Source organism: Ambystoma mexicanum, chromosome 6p (genome assembly GCF_040938575.1).
Source record: "Ambystoma mexicanum isolate Mex_15411 chromosome 6p, UKY_AmexF1_1, whole genome shotgun sequence".
NCBI lineage: Eukaryota > Metazoa > Chordata > Amphibia > Caudata > Ambystomatidae > Ambystoma > Ambystoma mexicanum.
This window is the reverse complement of record NC_090935.1, coordinates 1,542,458,714-1,542,475,581: the sequence shown is the minus strand read 5'-3', so window position 1 is coordinate 1,542,475,581 and position 16,868 is coordinate 1,542,458,714. Positions and strand designations below refer to the sequence as shown.

The 16,868-nt window shown below is 48.6% G+C and overlaps 1 protein-coding gene across 2 annotated transcripts in view; it reads right to left on the bottom strand.

Annotated features, from left to right (window-relative positions):
• The window catches only part of LOC138510630 (neuronal acetylcholine receptor subunit alpha-7-like), a 2,317,401-nt gene that overhangs the window by 393,678 nt on the left and 1,906,855 nt on the right, over window positions 1-16,868 (bottom strand). For both annotated transcript variants that reach the window (XM_069626422.1, XM_069626423.1), the window contains exon 8: window positions 2,246-2,332. In XM_069626422.1, coding sequence (XP_069482523.1) covers window positions 2,246-2,332 — 87 coding nt within the window. The remainder of the gene's footprint in view (window positions 1-2,245; window positions 2,333-16,868) is intronic.

Sequence of the window (16,868 nt, the reverse complement as noted above, 5' to 3'; positions counted from 1 at the left end):
TGAATATGGTTTTGCCTGTAGTGCACACGGTCCCACAGGTCTTTCATCAGATTTTGGTTTGCTATTCAGAATTGGTGGAATTGTTGCTTTTGGTGCCCATGAATGGCAAGGTACTAAAATGTGATTGTTGCCTAATAGTCATTTTTCTACAGCCTCATATTTGTACTTGTACCAGAATATTTTGATTCTACAATTGGTCATATTGAAGCATGATTTCACTACATACTTCACAGAGTGGTAGTGGTATACTGCCACTTACTTATATTTTCAGGGGCCTAAGCTTGGCCATGTTGTTTTATGTCTAATGGACACACACACATTTGAACTCCCAGAGGCACATTCTCATGGTGTTGGAGGATAGGCCACAAATCATCATTGAATGGCACCTGGGAGGTGGCTTCACTGTGTGTACTCCTCAGGGGCTGGGATTTAGGTGAAGTACGATTGCACCAGCTGTTTGCATGCAGCCTCTCCACATGCCCTTTGGCCAGGCAAAGCAAGGGCGCTGCCTCTCAGTGTGGCCGGTGTCCCACCTGCATGTCCACTGGTACACTGCACCATGTGGCAACATTGTGCAGGACACATGCAGCCACAATTGACTACTCTGGCGGGGCATACAGCAAAACCCGACCTGAGTGGTCAAGGGAGATTAAGCATGACTTTAGCACTCCGAATGTGCACTCCACTATTCCCCGAGTGGCTATATGTGCAGTATTATACCTCACATATGCTGGTGTTGTGGGGTTCCTGATGGGTGTCATCATGAATGTCGTCAGCGGGTAGGCACTGTCCCCTGTAAAGGTCAACAATCAAACAAGGATAATGTAACGGTATGTCTGGGTCTGAACCCTACACCACAAATGATGCTAGATGCTTTCACTTCATTTATTTCAAGGTGTGAATACATGTGTAGCACTAACAAGTGTGATATGCCTCATGGTGAAGGAAAATGTTAGTCTTGGTTATCAACTAAGTGAAAGCAGAAAAAGAAAACACTTTTAGCTGCTCTAAAGACAATCCATCACAATATCGCTACTATTAGGCACAAATGAAGAGACTATAGAAGGGAACTAGCTTTAAGGAAACAGGAGATTGCTAAGGACCATTGGGATGCTATGATAATAAGAATTTTTGGTAGATCATTGCATTGAACTCTAATGGTTTAGATTTGGACTTCTCGGAAGCCCCTGAAGTTCATGTTAATGAAGAGGATTGGGACAATCACTCTACCGCACTTTATAGCTCTGGCTGTAATCTAAACATGGAGGGTGGAAGGAATACTATGACCAGTGTCCCCCATTAGCCATTTTCAGGAAGGGAACTTGAATTGGTCATAGGACAGCAGAAAATATTCAAGGCACTAGGGGCTAATGGGGTAGCCTTATGTAGGTTTTAACCCACATGTAGCGACCACCTCCAAACCTGAGGTGAAAGGATAATATAATCACAAGAAGATGGCAAATGAAACAGGTTATTCGCAGCCTGTTTAGATTTGTAAATACCTTACAACAATTTTCGGATACCCATATGTTAACGGACTATAGAGGCAGTGATGTGGCAGTAGGAGCTTATGTCAGCGAACTATGGAGTATGGGCAAGGCGGATAGGCTCCAATCTGATGGCAATTCCTTTCTCTCTCATCTGCTGGGTGTGCCTTTGACAAGGTCGGACCACACGTCCCTTACGGGTCCCGTTAGGGACCAGGCCGCTAATTACGGGCTTGCCATTAGCAGGCCCGTAAATTGCGCCTTCCCCATTCCCATTGAGCCCTATAGGGGCTCAATGGGAATGGGGAATGGCATGTTCAATGGGGACTTACCGGTCCCGCCAGGGTCGGACTACACCGGTAAGTCCCCATTGAACTACACCAGTGCCGGACCCGTTATTGGTGGCAGTCAGGGTGCAAATAGCGCCATGAACATCACCAATCCTGGAATGAGGCCCATTGTATCTTTCATGGCAATGCCGTATTTGCCTGTAGCGGCTGACCTCAACTGTCCATAGAGGCAGTGTCATTAATGTATAAAATGAATAGCTTATAGGACTGTAATGGCTGTCCATTAAACGGTAATCTCATGGATGGGTTTTTACAGTGCTGCATACCGAAAATCTTGCGAACTCAAGCACAATATAATTACATCATATTAATCAGACAGAAAGATGACACTTCAAAAGGCAACACGGAAAAGTACCAAAAACGCTTGAAGGAACTGTAAAGACCCACAGAGGCTAAGCACTGTCTTACCTATGAGTGGAACAGAGTCGGAGGTTGCAGGCATGATCTCAGCTACCAGGAGCATGAACACCGTCAACGACAAGAGAACAGTAATGCCTAGAGGCCAAAGAGAGAGTATTACAACATTTGCATTGTTTTGCACTAACATTTTGGCAAATGTGGCACACATTGTTCGATAAATTGGTAGAAAAAGAAGCAACATAACATTGCCTTTGTTTTCATTCAGCCTGACAACAAAAACAACAAGGAGCATTTTTTTGGATGCTTTAGAACCTAGAGGTATGAACGAAGAATATTCTCTGAATGTATTCTTATGAAAAACAGCAAAGAAATAGTGATATGATTAGCACTTGTTGCTGTGAGAAAGGTTGATTGATGTTCCCTTGAATTTTCCTTTGTTACCAATATTCGTTTTTCATACCTGCTTTTATATTCATTTTCATGTTGTTGTATAAGTAATAAATAATCAAGGTGAAATGATGTGGAATAATGGAAAGACAGTCTGAATAATGGAAAGACAGTCTGGAGCTTAATAACATACATATATTGTGCACATCGCTGCAACAAAGCAGTACGAACAATTAATATGTGTCGAGACACCATTTAGTATAAAAGACCACAATTCCCAGAATTCCACACCATCAGATGGAATACCTCTATATACACTATCAGGTATCGATATCTCTTGATAACATAAGAACTTATGTCCGCAAGTGTTTGTAGACATATCCACCCATTGAACATTATTATTCCCAACAGCTAGATGATTTATACCACTCGCGTTAATTAAACCACACAAGCTTTAGTGTGTGACAAAGTGAGAGATTAAGGGGGTAATTCATAGAATTTAGCGCACAAGTGGCGCACGCGGCTGGCGCACAGTGTGCACGTGCGAATCTCTGCGCCAGCCGCGTGCGCTAAAATCCATTTCCGCGCACAGCGTATTCAAGGATTTTAGCTACCAAAACCAGCAGTGGCGCACAGTGGCGCAGCGACCCTGCAGCAGCGCGAGTTACGCCCCCAAGAAAGCCCCTCGTGCAGGGAAAACCCATCAAAATCCCCAATCCAGCGCAAAGGGCTGCGTAAACCCTGTACCAGTATACATGGCCGCCACACAGCACACGGCAAGTGGGGAACGTGTATTACTCGGGTTTGCGGGAAGTTTCACACGCGATAGGCCCTGTGCGAGTGGTGTACGTGTATTACTGGGGTTCGCGGGAAGTTTCACACGCGATTGGCCCTGTGCGAGTGGTGTACGTGTATTACTGGGGTTCGCGGGAAGTTTCACACGCGATAGGCCCTGTGCGAGTGGGGTACGTGTATTACTAGGTTTCGCAGGAAGTTTCACACGCGATTGGCCCTTTGTGAGTGGGGTACATGTATTACTGGGGTTCGCGGGAAGTTTCACACGCGAACAGCCCTGTGCGAGTAGGATACGTGTATTACTGGGGTTTGCGGGAAGTTTCACACGCGATTGGCCCTGTGCGAGTGGGGTACGTGTATTACTGGGGTGCGCGGGAAGTTTCACACGTGATTGGCCCTGTGTGAGTGGGGTACGTGTATTACTGGGGTTCGCGGGAAGTTTCACACGTGATTGGCCCTGTGTGAGTGGGGTACGTGTATTACTGGGGTTCGCGGGAAGTTTCACACGCAAAAGGGCCTGTGCAAGTGGGGTACGTGTATTACTGGGGTTCACGGGAAGTTTCACACGCGATTGGCCCTGTGCGAGTGGGGTACGTGTATTACTGGGGTTCGTGGGAATTTTCACACACGAAACGGCCTGTGCGAGTGGGGTACGTGTATTACTGGGGTGCGCGGGAAGTTTCACACGCGATTGGCCCTGTGCGAGCGGGGTACGTGCATAACTGGGGATCACGTGAAGTTTCACACGTGATTTGAGCAGGGCACGTGTATTTTGGGGGGTGCGTGGGAAGTTTCACATGCGATTGGCCCTGTGCGAGCGGGGTACATGTATAACTGGGGTTTGCGTGAAGTCTCACACGCGATTTGAGCAGGGTACGTGTATTTCGGGGGTGCGCGGGGAGTCCTACACGTGAATTGGCAGTGTGGGTCCTCCCAGGTGTTCCCTCTAAACCCTCCACGGCCCCTGCAGGCAGCCCACACCACAGGGGACTACCCTGCACCCCTGGTCATGTCCCGCAGGCAGCCCATCCACCTTGGGTATGCCCCCCAGCCAAGCCACATGTCAACTTGCACTACTGATCACCAACTCATGTCCCCCAGCACCCCGACCCCCCAGCAGTGCGGGGCACCTGCCAGCAGGCCCCCACTCATGTCCCCCTGCACCCCCACCCCCCAGCAGTGCAGGGAACCTGCCAGCAGGCCCCCACTCATGTCCCTCTGCACCGCCACCCCCCAGCAGTGCAGGGCACCTGCCAGCAGGCCCCCACTCATGTCCCACTCATGTTTCCCTGCACCCCCACCCCACAGCAGTGCAGGGCACCTGCCAGCAGGCCCCCACTCATTTCCCACTCATGTCCCCCTGGACCCACACCCCCCAGCAGTGCAGGGCACCTGCCAGCAGGCCTCCACTCATGTCCCACTCATGTCCCCCTGCACCCCAAACCCCCAGCAGTGCAGGGGACCTGCCAGCAGGCCCCCACTCATGTCCCACTCATATCCCCCTGCGCCCCCACCCCCCAGCAGTGCAGGGCACCTGCCAGCAGGCCCCCACTCATGTCCCACTCATGTCCCCCTGCCCCCACGTCATGATGATCCTCAATCATGGCCCTTATGGCCAGCCTCCCCAGCCCAAAGACCCAACCAAGTATTGCATCCACCCACATAGAAAAGGCAATTACATGATACAACCCCAAAAGCAAGTATGTAAATGAACACATGTCCGTCACGCACACACAATGGGTGCAAGTGAATGTGAAAACCCATATGATGACATGCATGAAACTAATGAGATAATACCACACATCGAAGTATGAAGAAAAACATGTATTAAACACAACATGAATGTAATTAAAAGAAAACACACAACAATGGGAATAATTAAAGAAATGCTGCATGTCCGTAAAAGAATAAAAAACAAGAAATCATAATCCAAAGAAATCCAAAAGTAATGGTGTCCAAAGTCACAGTCCAACAAAGCAAATCCAAGGGAAAAAAGAAAGTGAAATCCAATGCTCCATGGTGAAAATAAAAAAAATTAGAACAATCCATGGTCCATGAGCCCAACTGATGAAATGAAACCTACCAAAAATACTACCTAATAAAAAACTATGTACAAAAACGTGGTGCATTGTCCAAGCGCAATCAAAATTAAAAAAAGGAAAGGAAACCTAACACTAACACATCTAACTATATACAATGGCGGCGGGCAAGTCCTGCGGCTCACTCTGTGGTGTCCCGGGCCAGGGCATCATCGAACTCCATGTCGATGTCCCGGTGGCGGGCCTCTGCCCTGGCCCCGAGGTCTCGCAGGGAGGCACTCATGGCCTGTTCCAACTCCCTGCGTGTCGCCTCGAGGCACTCTGCCTGCCTCAACGCCCGACGCATGAAGAACTCTGCCCTGAACATGGTGAGCCGCGCCTCTTTTTGCCGCCGCCGCTCCGCACCTCTAGGCTGGCCCAACCGCAGCCACACAGAAGACACATCCATTCCAGGGTCCTCCTGCCCTCTGGCCGATGCCTGCCCCCCTGATGTCGATGGCCCGAGCCATCATTGCTCCCACCTAGAGCCTGCTCGTGCTGCTGCTGCTGCTGTCCATGGGCCCTGTCTGATGATGCCTGCACATCCTCCATCAGCTGGTCTCCAGTTGTGGTGTCCACCCCTGCTGGACCGCCGACTCCCGACTGTGGCAGGGATGGGATCTCCACCAAGCTGGCTGTGTTGGTCAGGCCAGGTCCACAGGGGGCCCTGGTGGAATCTGGGCCGGAAGACGGCAGGGAGAACGACTGGCGCATAGTCTCCACAGAGGAGGAGAGGTCCGCCAGAGTGCGCGTCACATGTAGGAACCCACCAACCAGGACCCCTCCCAACAGTGCCACGTCGCGACGCTGCTCTTCGTGATGGCGTGCGTTCTCTGCCCAGGCAGAACGCACGTCATCACGAATGTCACGCGCGCGCAACGCGACACCAATCAGGACGGAGCCCATATGTTCATGGGACCCCTCGTCTGCAGGTAGTGGAGAGGCAGATGACATGGCACTCTCCCCTACCTGCGGACGGGCCTGGGACGGGGCATCCCTGCTGGGGCATGGTGGTGCAGTCACAGGGTCAAGGACAGGGACATGCACTCCTCCGCGGTGACCTGTGCTGCCTCCTGACCCTGGCCCTGGACTGCACCACTTGCACCAGTGATACTACCCCCACCAGGCCCCATGTGCGGCTCAGTAGCGGGCTCCTCCTCCTCTGTGGAGACCACCAGCCTGGATGTCTCCGTACCATCTTCCGCCATTGCAAGCCCATGTGGGGGCTCACCCAGCCCTTCCGTCACAGCTGTAGTGGCAGACGCGGCACCAGCCCCCTCGCTCCCGGATGATGGCAAGTCCTGGGAGGATGGCTGGGCCTTGCGTCGCCGCCCAGTGGAGACATCCCCGCCGCTTGGCTCCACAGCGCCATCTCTGCCCTCTTCTTCACTTGACGCTGCGTAGAGGGAGACATAGAACACAAGCATCAGGGTACAGTACAATATTCCCATAGACAGGAAGCAAAAACACATGAGTGGCAGTGTCTAACGTCACTTCCATCCTGTCCCTCCACAACACATGGGTGAATGCACGCAACACACATGCATAAACAGGCATGGCGCCTGCAATCAACATCAGCATCCATGTACAAGGGCCTCTATTAATCAAAATGTTGCCTTCAAACTCACATGCATCCTGGCTCACACTGATCCCATGCACACACATCACCGGATGGTGATGCATCATGCCTTGTACACCACAGACACAGTGGATAGACACAGTGCATACAACGGTGACCGCACTGCATGAGTGAATCTACACATCATCACGGACATGTGTCATGAATCCATGGCGTATCGAAGTCACACACACATGTGCATCATACATGTACATGACAGCAGCACCCATCCCTCACACCCCCACTATGTGCAAGAACAGACACTGACATGCTTTCATGTGTGTATTTGCCATACAGCTCCCCATGTAGCATTGGAACTCATGCACCAACCATGTGGTTCGCACATTACTGGTCTCACATGCATGACCATGATGTCCCTGCACACACACATCCATACATGGCCCATGTCACACATACAGGCAAGTATCAGACTACCAGCACACTGCAACATGCCCTGTCTCGCACACCAATGCTTGGCCACTTACCGCTCAACTCCAGACGGGTCTTCCTCTGAAGGATCTGGGCCTGGAGCGCTGGGCATACGTGTTCCAGGACCCTCATCTGGATGTCACTCATGCTGACCCGGCCCTCCTCCGCGAGGCGCCCGGCCTTGTGGAGGGTCCTGGACCTGAAGTCCTCCCAGCGCTTCTTGACGTGCTTGATGTCGCGGGTTGCCACCCCCTCCTCGTTGATGGCAACCAGTACGTCGTCCCAGATCCTCTCCCGTCGTTCCTTGTTGGCGCGTGATGTTCCGAAGAGGGCATCATAATGCCCCAGGACATGCTCCACCAGGACACCAACTTCCTTCACACTGAAGCTGGTGGCCCTCTGCCTCTATGGCTGGGGGTCGCCAGTGGTCTCAGATGGTGTTTGCCCCGACATGGCGACCCCCGAGGCAGGCGTGGGTGGGCAACTGGGTCCTGGGGCTGGGCTGTGGAGCGATGGTATCCCAGTCCGGAGTCTTCTGTTCCAGCAGGGGTGGACACAGAAACTGGAACCCTGGCTGATGTGCAGGCACCAAATAGCAGGGCATGTGGGCAGCAGGCAGCTAGGCAGCAGCAGATGGCAGGTGGGAGCCTTCAGGGCAGGAGCGTGGTCTTCCGTGTGTGTACGCTTGGCCAGCTTGATACGGAGTGAATTGGCACGTGAAAAAAGTGCACGTCAGTGTGAAATCCGAGGAAAGGCCCTTAGCGCGTAAGCGCATCAGCACACGTATGCAATTTCATTTGACCAAAGGCCCTTAGCGCTTAAGCGTGTCTGTGACGTATCCGCACGGGCGTTGCCCTGGCACGGGTTGAACATCCCACGTGGCTTTCCATTGCTCTGTACGTGCTTTTCGTGGGGTGCGGGCATGTGTTTTCCAGCCATTGGGATTCACACGCTATTACTTAACAGTGGGTGGGTGTTGGCTACGTGTTCTTCTACACACAAGGCAGACGGTGAGTGGTACCCCACTCGCACAGGGCCAATCGCGTGTAAAACTTCCCGCGCACCCCAGTAATACACGTACCCCACGCGCACAGGACCCTTTCGCATGTAAAATTTCCTGCGAACCCCAGTAATACACGTACCTCACTCACACAGGGCTTATCGCATGTGAAACTTCCCGCGCACCCCCGAAATACACGCACACGCTATTTTTCACACAGCAGGTGTCCGTGTTTGTCACGTACCCCTTTTTTTTACAGCCATACTGGCCTGCCTGTTGATCGCGTATGTTTTTTTGGGCTCCTGGCTGCCACACCGTACTACGTGTGTCATTTTTGCACGCACGTGGGCTACTGGGGGGCGCTTGTCTCTTTTTCTTCTTTTTATGGGGTGCCTGTGTGTTGTGTGCATGTCATTTATCCTAGGGGGCCACAGTATGGGACATTCATCATAGCTGTATATATGTGCTTTTTATTTGCGCACACTTTTGTAATGCGCAGGGGCGCTACTGCCTGCCTTCGTGTGGCGGACGTGTTTAGGCCTGTGCATGTCTTTGCCCGTGCGCGGGTTTGCCCTATTCGATTCCATGAATACGTGTAGTTTGCGTGCGTGTGGGCGTTCCGTGTACTTCCCAGCAGTACTTCCCCAGTTACGCCTTTTTTTTCACGCGTTGTTCTCCATTCCGCGTGTTACGCCCCGTGTCCCGCCCCCTTTTTGGTGTATGCGGGGACGTTGCATGCTTTCCCTGTGCGTGTCGCGCACAGCGTTTGAGCTGTTTCAATGACGTGTGCGCCCATGTGCGCCACGCTCGGGTTTGGCGCACATCCCAAGGAAAACACGCGCAGGGACTTCCATGAATCGCATGCGTGCGCATGCGCCTGTTTTTTCATGCTTGCGCCTGCTTGCGCCAAGATTTTCGGCGCACGTTTGTTCCATGAATCGGCCCCTCAGTGTCTTTGTCCATTGAAGTCTTTGTAAGTCTGTGGGCACTTCAACTCCCAGAAGTCTAGGACATCACGTGACGGAGATCATATGTCACATGACACTAAATCTCACGTCACATGACTTTAAATAGCCAAAGGTAGCGAGTGAACCGTGTTACCCGCGAGAACGCTGTAGGATATACCTTTTGAGGTGAGGAAATCACTGACATAGGTAAGAATGTGGATGGACCAGTATCTAAAAATGACTGGTACTTAGTGGATTATTCAAAACACTTACACTCGTTATTCTTCGTGTAGATTTTTCGAGAACTAACGAGAATCGACTTCTGTGCTGGGATTGTTAACATCGCTATTACCCGATACTGCAACACAGAATACACTGACTTTTGAATCTAAACTTGTAAACTTGTAGAATTGGAAAAGCGTTTGATTATAGCCTGACACATATTATTATACTTTATGTAGAATGTAAGCTGACTAGGCATTACGGTGGATAAACACGACGACACACGGTGTATTACAGAATCTGGAAACACAGGCCTTGACAACAATACACAGGTAGGAACAAGGATACTTACCCTTCTAACACCATAGTGACGATTTGATCTAACCATTATCTAATACACATATCACTATTATTTTCAGAACACAAGAGAACTGTCTCATAAGATGGCGTTTCCACAATTCCACATCGAAATGGACATTTGAAGTCCTAAGGAAAAGAAAAATACTGTATTTTTGTGTTTGGAAGAGAAACTATTTGTTGAAACTTACATTTAGAGTATTTTTGAATTATCAGTATTATTAGGAAACACTGTGCCTCATTACGACCCAGGCGGTAAGTTAACGCCTGGGTCGTACCCTTACCACCATGGCGTAAACTACGTTTACGCCATGGTGGTTGGTGGATTTACCGCCCCATTCCAAGGTGAGTGGGGCGGTAAATCCCCATTTCCCATTTTACCCTTCCCCATTCCCATTTTTGCCCCATAGGGCATAATGGGAATGGGGAAAGGCGCTAATTACGCCACCGTAAATTACGGTGGCGTAATTAGCACCAAGGTCCCTTTGTGGCATGGGTTTTAACGCCTGCAAAAAGCAGGTGTTAAAATCACCATCCCGCAAAGGGACCTTGGAATCAGGCGTTAAGGGTCGGCGCCGTTTACGTCGCCGTAAACCCCTTAACGCCTGGGTCCTAATGAGGGCCACTGTGTTCAGTTAAATAGTTATTGCTCCTGAAGAAGAGAGGCACACTCTCGAAATGCATAGAACTCCATATCGAGAATGTTTTGTATTTTATGTACCTTTGAGTGAATTGAACTCTGATTTTTGTTCAAAATAAGTACTAAAAATATCATGTTGATAAATTATTTTTGTACGACATTGTGTATATTGGAATTTGCCTTCTAATTAAGAATTGCAAAACGAAATAACTTACGAATTTAGCTGTTCTAAAAACAAAAACTAGTGAAAATTGTGACATTTATGTAAATTTTGGTTGGGTCTTTTTTCCAATATCAAGAGGTATGCAGGGGACGGGAGTTCCTATTATTAATAGGAATTACATGTTTTTTCAAAATATGGATTAGGATACAGCTGTACCACCTTTTATTAGCACATTAGAGATTGTTATTGACCTCTTAGCCAATTAAAATGTTCAGTTTACAGTCAATAACTACTGGTATTGACTGCACTCTGAACATTCTGTCTTCAGAAGCAGACAGGAAAATGACAATGCAATTTCCAGGACAGATTCTTTTTAACGAGACACCTTCTCCCCGGGAGGAACCTTTTTTGCCTGCAACATGCTATTTAACACAACAAAGACAAAGCTAAAATATTAGAACATTTTTTCAGTTTCTTATAGAGTAACCTTTTACTTTTATATTTCACCTAGTGCATGCTCATGTAAAACCTGTTCCAGTTCAGCCAAGTTGCAATTAAATGCTTAACCCATGAAAACAACCCAATTATTTAAATGTTACACAATAAAACCACATTTAATTTACTAACTCAGCTTGTCTATGTACTTTACTCACTCTTGAAGTAACATTTTTGAATTTATCACCAAAACACTAAAACTTGTGTTGCTACTTTCATCATGTGCTAATAGAATTATATACCTCAGGAGGGATCATTATCATTTGGGATACTGAACCTTCCCCAAACTATAGCCCGAGGCGACAACCCCGCCCACAGTCTATAAGGCTATAATAACACCACAAACTGTCAATAGTCTAATGACCTATGAGCCCTTCAAAAAGGCTCTGTCTCTATTGCAATTAAGTACAGCTCTACCAGATTGGAATGTTTATGCTTCAGGGTGGTGTGCCCCAAAGGAGAGGGAATACATAAATGAATCCCTGGCCAACAGCACATGCAGTAATAACTGGTGATAGGACGCTCAGGTCTCCTAGGTGTTAGGAAAGATTCCTCTTTGCTGCACATTTCTTTCCATCTTTATGGAACCCCCCAAACTTTTTGCTATTAATTTTTAATCTAACCTGTACTTTTTGCAGCACAGTGAAGCCTTACGCTTCGCTGTACTAGCCTTTGCTCATATATTATGGGGACAATGATATGTCCTTCTAGCTATCAGTACTGGGAAACAGTGTTTCCCTTAGTCGTGTTACTGTGTTACTACTTTTGGTTACTTTTGTATCACTTGTGGTCACTTTTTATCATTGCACAAAGCAGCTTACACTGCAGTGCAATCGGGTGCATTTTTGTTTTGCCCTAGACTAACACTCACAGGATTTTTGGTTACTCTAGATGTGCTTAAAACATGGGCTAGTGGCAGCAGTGTCTTTTCCCCACTTTTTGGGGAATTTTGTTTTAGCTACTGGTCAAACATGGCTGTGCCACGATATTTCTTGCCTTTTTTTCCATCTTGTTGTTTAGACTTCTTCCTGGCCTCTGTATTGGGTACCACAGTGTTGATTACTGTTGGTGTGTCCAGATTATACTTACACAAGACACTATAATATTTGATTGCAAGGCAGTGTCTTGTGTAAATATAATCTGGGCACACCACCAGTGATCTACACTGTTGTACCCAATACAGATCCTTTTCTTCACAGAACACTCAGATGTTATGTGGAGAGGGTCATCCCACTGCTGTACACCAATTTGTTAGGACTGATTTTCTAATATAATTTATTAGGACTGATTTTCTAATATAATGGAGACAATCACTTTCACCACTTTGAATGCCTCAAAAGTGGATCACTGAGAAAGTTGTGTGCTGAGAGAGGCTTGACAGTCTCTTTCACAAAAGTTGAGTTAGTTGTAATAATTCTGGATTTTGAAAGAAACAAAGTTGTGCCTAACTTAACAAATGGTCCTGATAGTGAAGCTGGGGCTGGATCCAGCACCAGTAATGTCATTACTGTCAATACAGTGACTGGTGTTAACTATGAGGAGGGAGAAGGTGCATCCTCTGGACCTCTGGTTAAGGCCTACTCAAAGGCTGAGGCATTGTTCAATTTGAAAAGAGACACCCTCAGGCTCAAAAAGAAAGAGCATGTGTTTGCTATGGGCAAATTGGAAATTGAGAGTGTTGAGAGGCAGAAAGATAGGGATCACTAGCTGGAGCTTGCCAAGATTCATGCTTCACAAGGTTCTTCCAGAGGATCTGGATATGTTTCTGGGACCTCTTCACATCCCAGGTTTCCTAAAGATCTCCTGAGTATGTATGAGGAAAATAATGATATAATTGACTGGCTTGTGACTTTTGAATATGCATGTGAGGTACAAGGAGTCAGTGATGCTGACAGGATCGCATGGTTGATCAGCAGACTGCCCCATTCTTGCTGCAGTGCCATTATGGACATGTCAAAGGCTGATAGATTAGACTTTGTAATACTGAAGCAATCTCTGATCCTCAAGTTTGTGAAGACTCCTGTCAAATACTTGAGGAGGTTTAGGGAAGGCAAAAAGAAAGGATGTATGACCTGTGTAAGTTGTGTTGCTGATTCTTTGAAGAACTTGAGTGGCTTTATAGAAGGCTATCAGGTAACCACCATTGAGCGTATGATCAATTTGGTCATGCTTGAACATATTTTGCCTCTTGTTCCCCAGAGCTTAAGCAGCATTTGGCTGACTCAACTGAGTTAAATCCAAAGAGGCTGCTGACTTATGGGTTTCACAAAGAGTTTCCCATAAGGACAAGCCTGCTTCAGGTAAGCAGGAGGAGGGAAGGAAGCACAAAGAGAAAGAGGGTGGAGATACTGATAAAACGATGTCCAGGAAGGCCCACAACAAGTTTAATAAGGGGAAGTCATCAGAATCAGGTCAGTGTCATGAGCACTACTCCCGAGGAGCCAGGACTGACCCAGCGCCCCCGGAAGCAGACCCTTCTTCCACATCTCTGGACCCAGCAGACCCCTACAGGGGCCCTTTGGACCGTGTCCTGGTGCCTTTGGCGCCATAGGCGCCGGGCTCATATTGATAAACTGTGTAATAATGCTTGGGTGGACTTACCTGAGGCAGACCATGCTGCATACTTACCCAGAACAATCCAGTCTGGCTGAAGTCCCCAGCCATCAGGGCTGGGAGGAACTATTTCCTCTACTCAGGAACTCTTTTCTTACCTGGGTGGGGCCGGTGGAAGAACACACACCTGAAGCACTTCTCTGCTATTTAAACCACGCCCGATGGAATACAGGTGCTTCGCGTTATTCTGCATCAGCAGCAGGACGCTCACCGAGTCGGCTCCTGCATCCTGGCTCCTGGCACGCCCGCCAGCACCCGGAACACCTGCAAACAAATAAGAAAAGAGAAGGCGAGCATTAGAAATTATACTTACCGGAATCCAGCCTCAGCAATTCTACCTCCGACGATCCTGCAAAGGAAAGGTACAAGATTAGCAGCGCTCTCAAACGCTCGCAGCCGCGCCGCCTTGCCTTACCCATCCGTGGCCTCGCCGAACTCCACCGCGGCCACGACGCCGGCAGCATCTCGGCCCTGAAAGACAGAAAAAGACAGTCATTAGAGGTGCCCGCTCTAAAGCGGCCACATTTCTTCCACTTACTTACGTGCTTCATCACGCATGACAGCGGCTGTGTCGCCGGCAGTATCTCGCCACCTGTAAGCAGAAAAAGACAATCATTAGAAGTAAGCAGTCGCTTTTCTTTCACTTACCTTCCTCCACCGCGGCCACGACGCCAGCTACATCCCAGCACCTGCATAAGAGGAATACATGGTGAGCACTAACTAAGCACGGAGAACAAATACCCACCAAGAGATTTACCTGCTTTAGGTTTCTGGGCCCCGGCTCCTGTGGAGAAAAGACACTCATACTTACGGCTACCGCAGGAGAGACGAAAGGACACAGTGTCCGCAACTATTTCCCATCCAGTGACGTAACTGGATCCTACGCACCCCTGCACCTGAAGCAGGATGGAGAGCTCATCTTTGCAATACCTAAGGTGAGAGCTTGCAGAAACCAAGTTGGGGGTCAAGAAGAGTGAGAAACGGGAGATTGGTGGGAACACATATCCACCCCAGCTGGTAATCAATCCCTTTTCTTCCACATGCAGAAAACTTACTCTACAAGCCAGGCAATCCAAATTCGGAGGCCCCGTCCAGAGCATCTTCCGGGCCCTGCGCCTCACGATAGAAGAAACGGTAGCAGTCCAGTTCGGGTCAGCGTCTCTGTGGGAATCAGGTGAGCATTACAGTCAGGGTAGTGGGACTAACCTTCCCAAGCAGGTGAGTGGTTACACTAAGACTTCCTATGCGTCAATTGCCAGTGGGACTTGTTTCACTTGTAGAGCAAGTGACCACAGGAAGGGGCACCGCAAATGTAAGGGTAAGACCGTGGGGGTCCGCTCTGCTATTCTGGCCTTCTCTCGGTATGAGGAAGAAGAGATGGCAGGGGTGTCCTTCCCTTTACACTGCATTCCCTCAGAGGAAGAGTCTGAAGTTTGTCTAGATTCCTTGGAAACTAGCAGTGCTGGAGTATTGGCTCCCATCCCAGTCCTATTACATAGTGATAATTCTATTGAGGATAGTGTTCAGGTAGTAGGTGTAACCACCTCTACAGTTAGGAACACTGGGCCCAGTCCTACTGACATAGCTTCCTTCATGGTCAAACCACAGGTTCTTGCCAGAGTTCCCGTGGGGGATACTCAGTTGGCTGGTAGGCCCTCCCTTAATGTTCCAGTAGCACCTGGCATTCAAGCCATGAATAGGGAAATGGTCAGGGCATCTGTCAATGTAAAAATAGTGATTCCTGGAAGAGTGCTGGGTGAGTTGAGTCTCCAAGACTTAGGCCCTGATAGGCACTCATCAGACCTTTCAAGCATTAGATCTCAAAATCAGGCTGTCTTAGCCAAGCCTAAGAGAAAGCCTAGGCCTAAGGGGAAACACATTGGCCAGTGGAGTCAGAAACATAGACAGAGGGAAGGAGAATATTCCCCCTGCCTTACCTACAACTGATGTTCAGATAGTTGGAAGTGTCCTCATTCATAGTTTGGAAGAGGAACCCCCAGAAAACCTTGAATCTATGGGTCTCATCCGCTGCCTAGTATACAGGTAGAGGAGAGTCCTAAGAGACCAAGAAGTATTGGCCAACAGAAAAGGAAATCATCATGGTTAGGTCTATGGAGAAAGGTCTGATTGCAATGGGAGGATTCTCCTCCAGTGAAGCAATGAGTTCATCAGGAACGTGGGTTACTGCAAAGTACACTCACAGAGCCCACCTGAGCAAACCTTGAGAGGTTGGCGGTCACTCATGTTGTGAGGCCCTTCCTCCTACAATTGGTGTGTGACGTTCCCCTGGTGATGCATTCTAGTGTAAATTACCTGTGTGGTCTAACACACATTCCATGATGGGGGCCCCAGATGAAAACCAATGTGGGAGTCTCACTCTCTGTCACCAGGTTGACAGGAGGGAAACAATAATTCAATTACTCCAGAGTTCACTTTTAGGAGGGAACTTATTGCTACCAGAGACAAGGCCTAATTTTATTAGCCCATTGAATCTGGAGACCTCAGGCAATAGGTTGCAAGTGGTGATTATTGATCATAATCCCATATGCCTTTGTGCCAACCCACAGAGGAATGACTGCCAAGTCAGTCATTGACTAGCTGAATGACAGCTACAGAGGTAGCTATTCTGTTGTGCCCATTAGTGCTCAGACCCAGTGGAGGGATGGTGAAGTGACCAGTCAAGTGCCACTGAGCTGTCATCCACAGGCTGATCTGAGTGAGCCCCAGAGAAGGGAGTGAGTCCTTCTCATGTCAAACCTGTTCTGTAAATCCCTGACTACCTGTCAGTTGTCTGGACCTTGCCATGTTTCACAGCTTGGCAATGTAAACTATTATCAAGGCTTTGATAAACCTGACCAGGTTGTTGCACAGTTACCTAGGAATAGTATGGAGGATTTTATATTGAGAGAGAAAATTGGAGCCTTGCT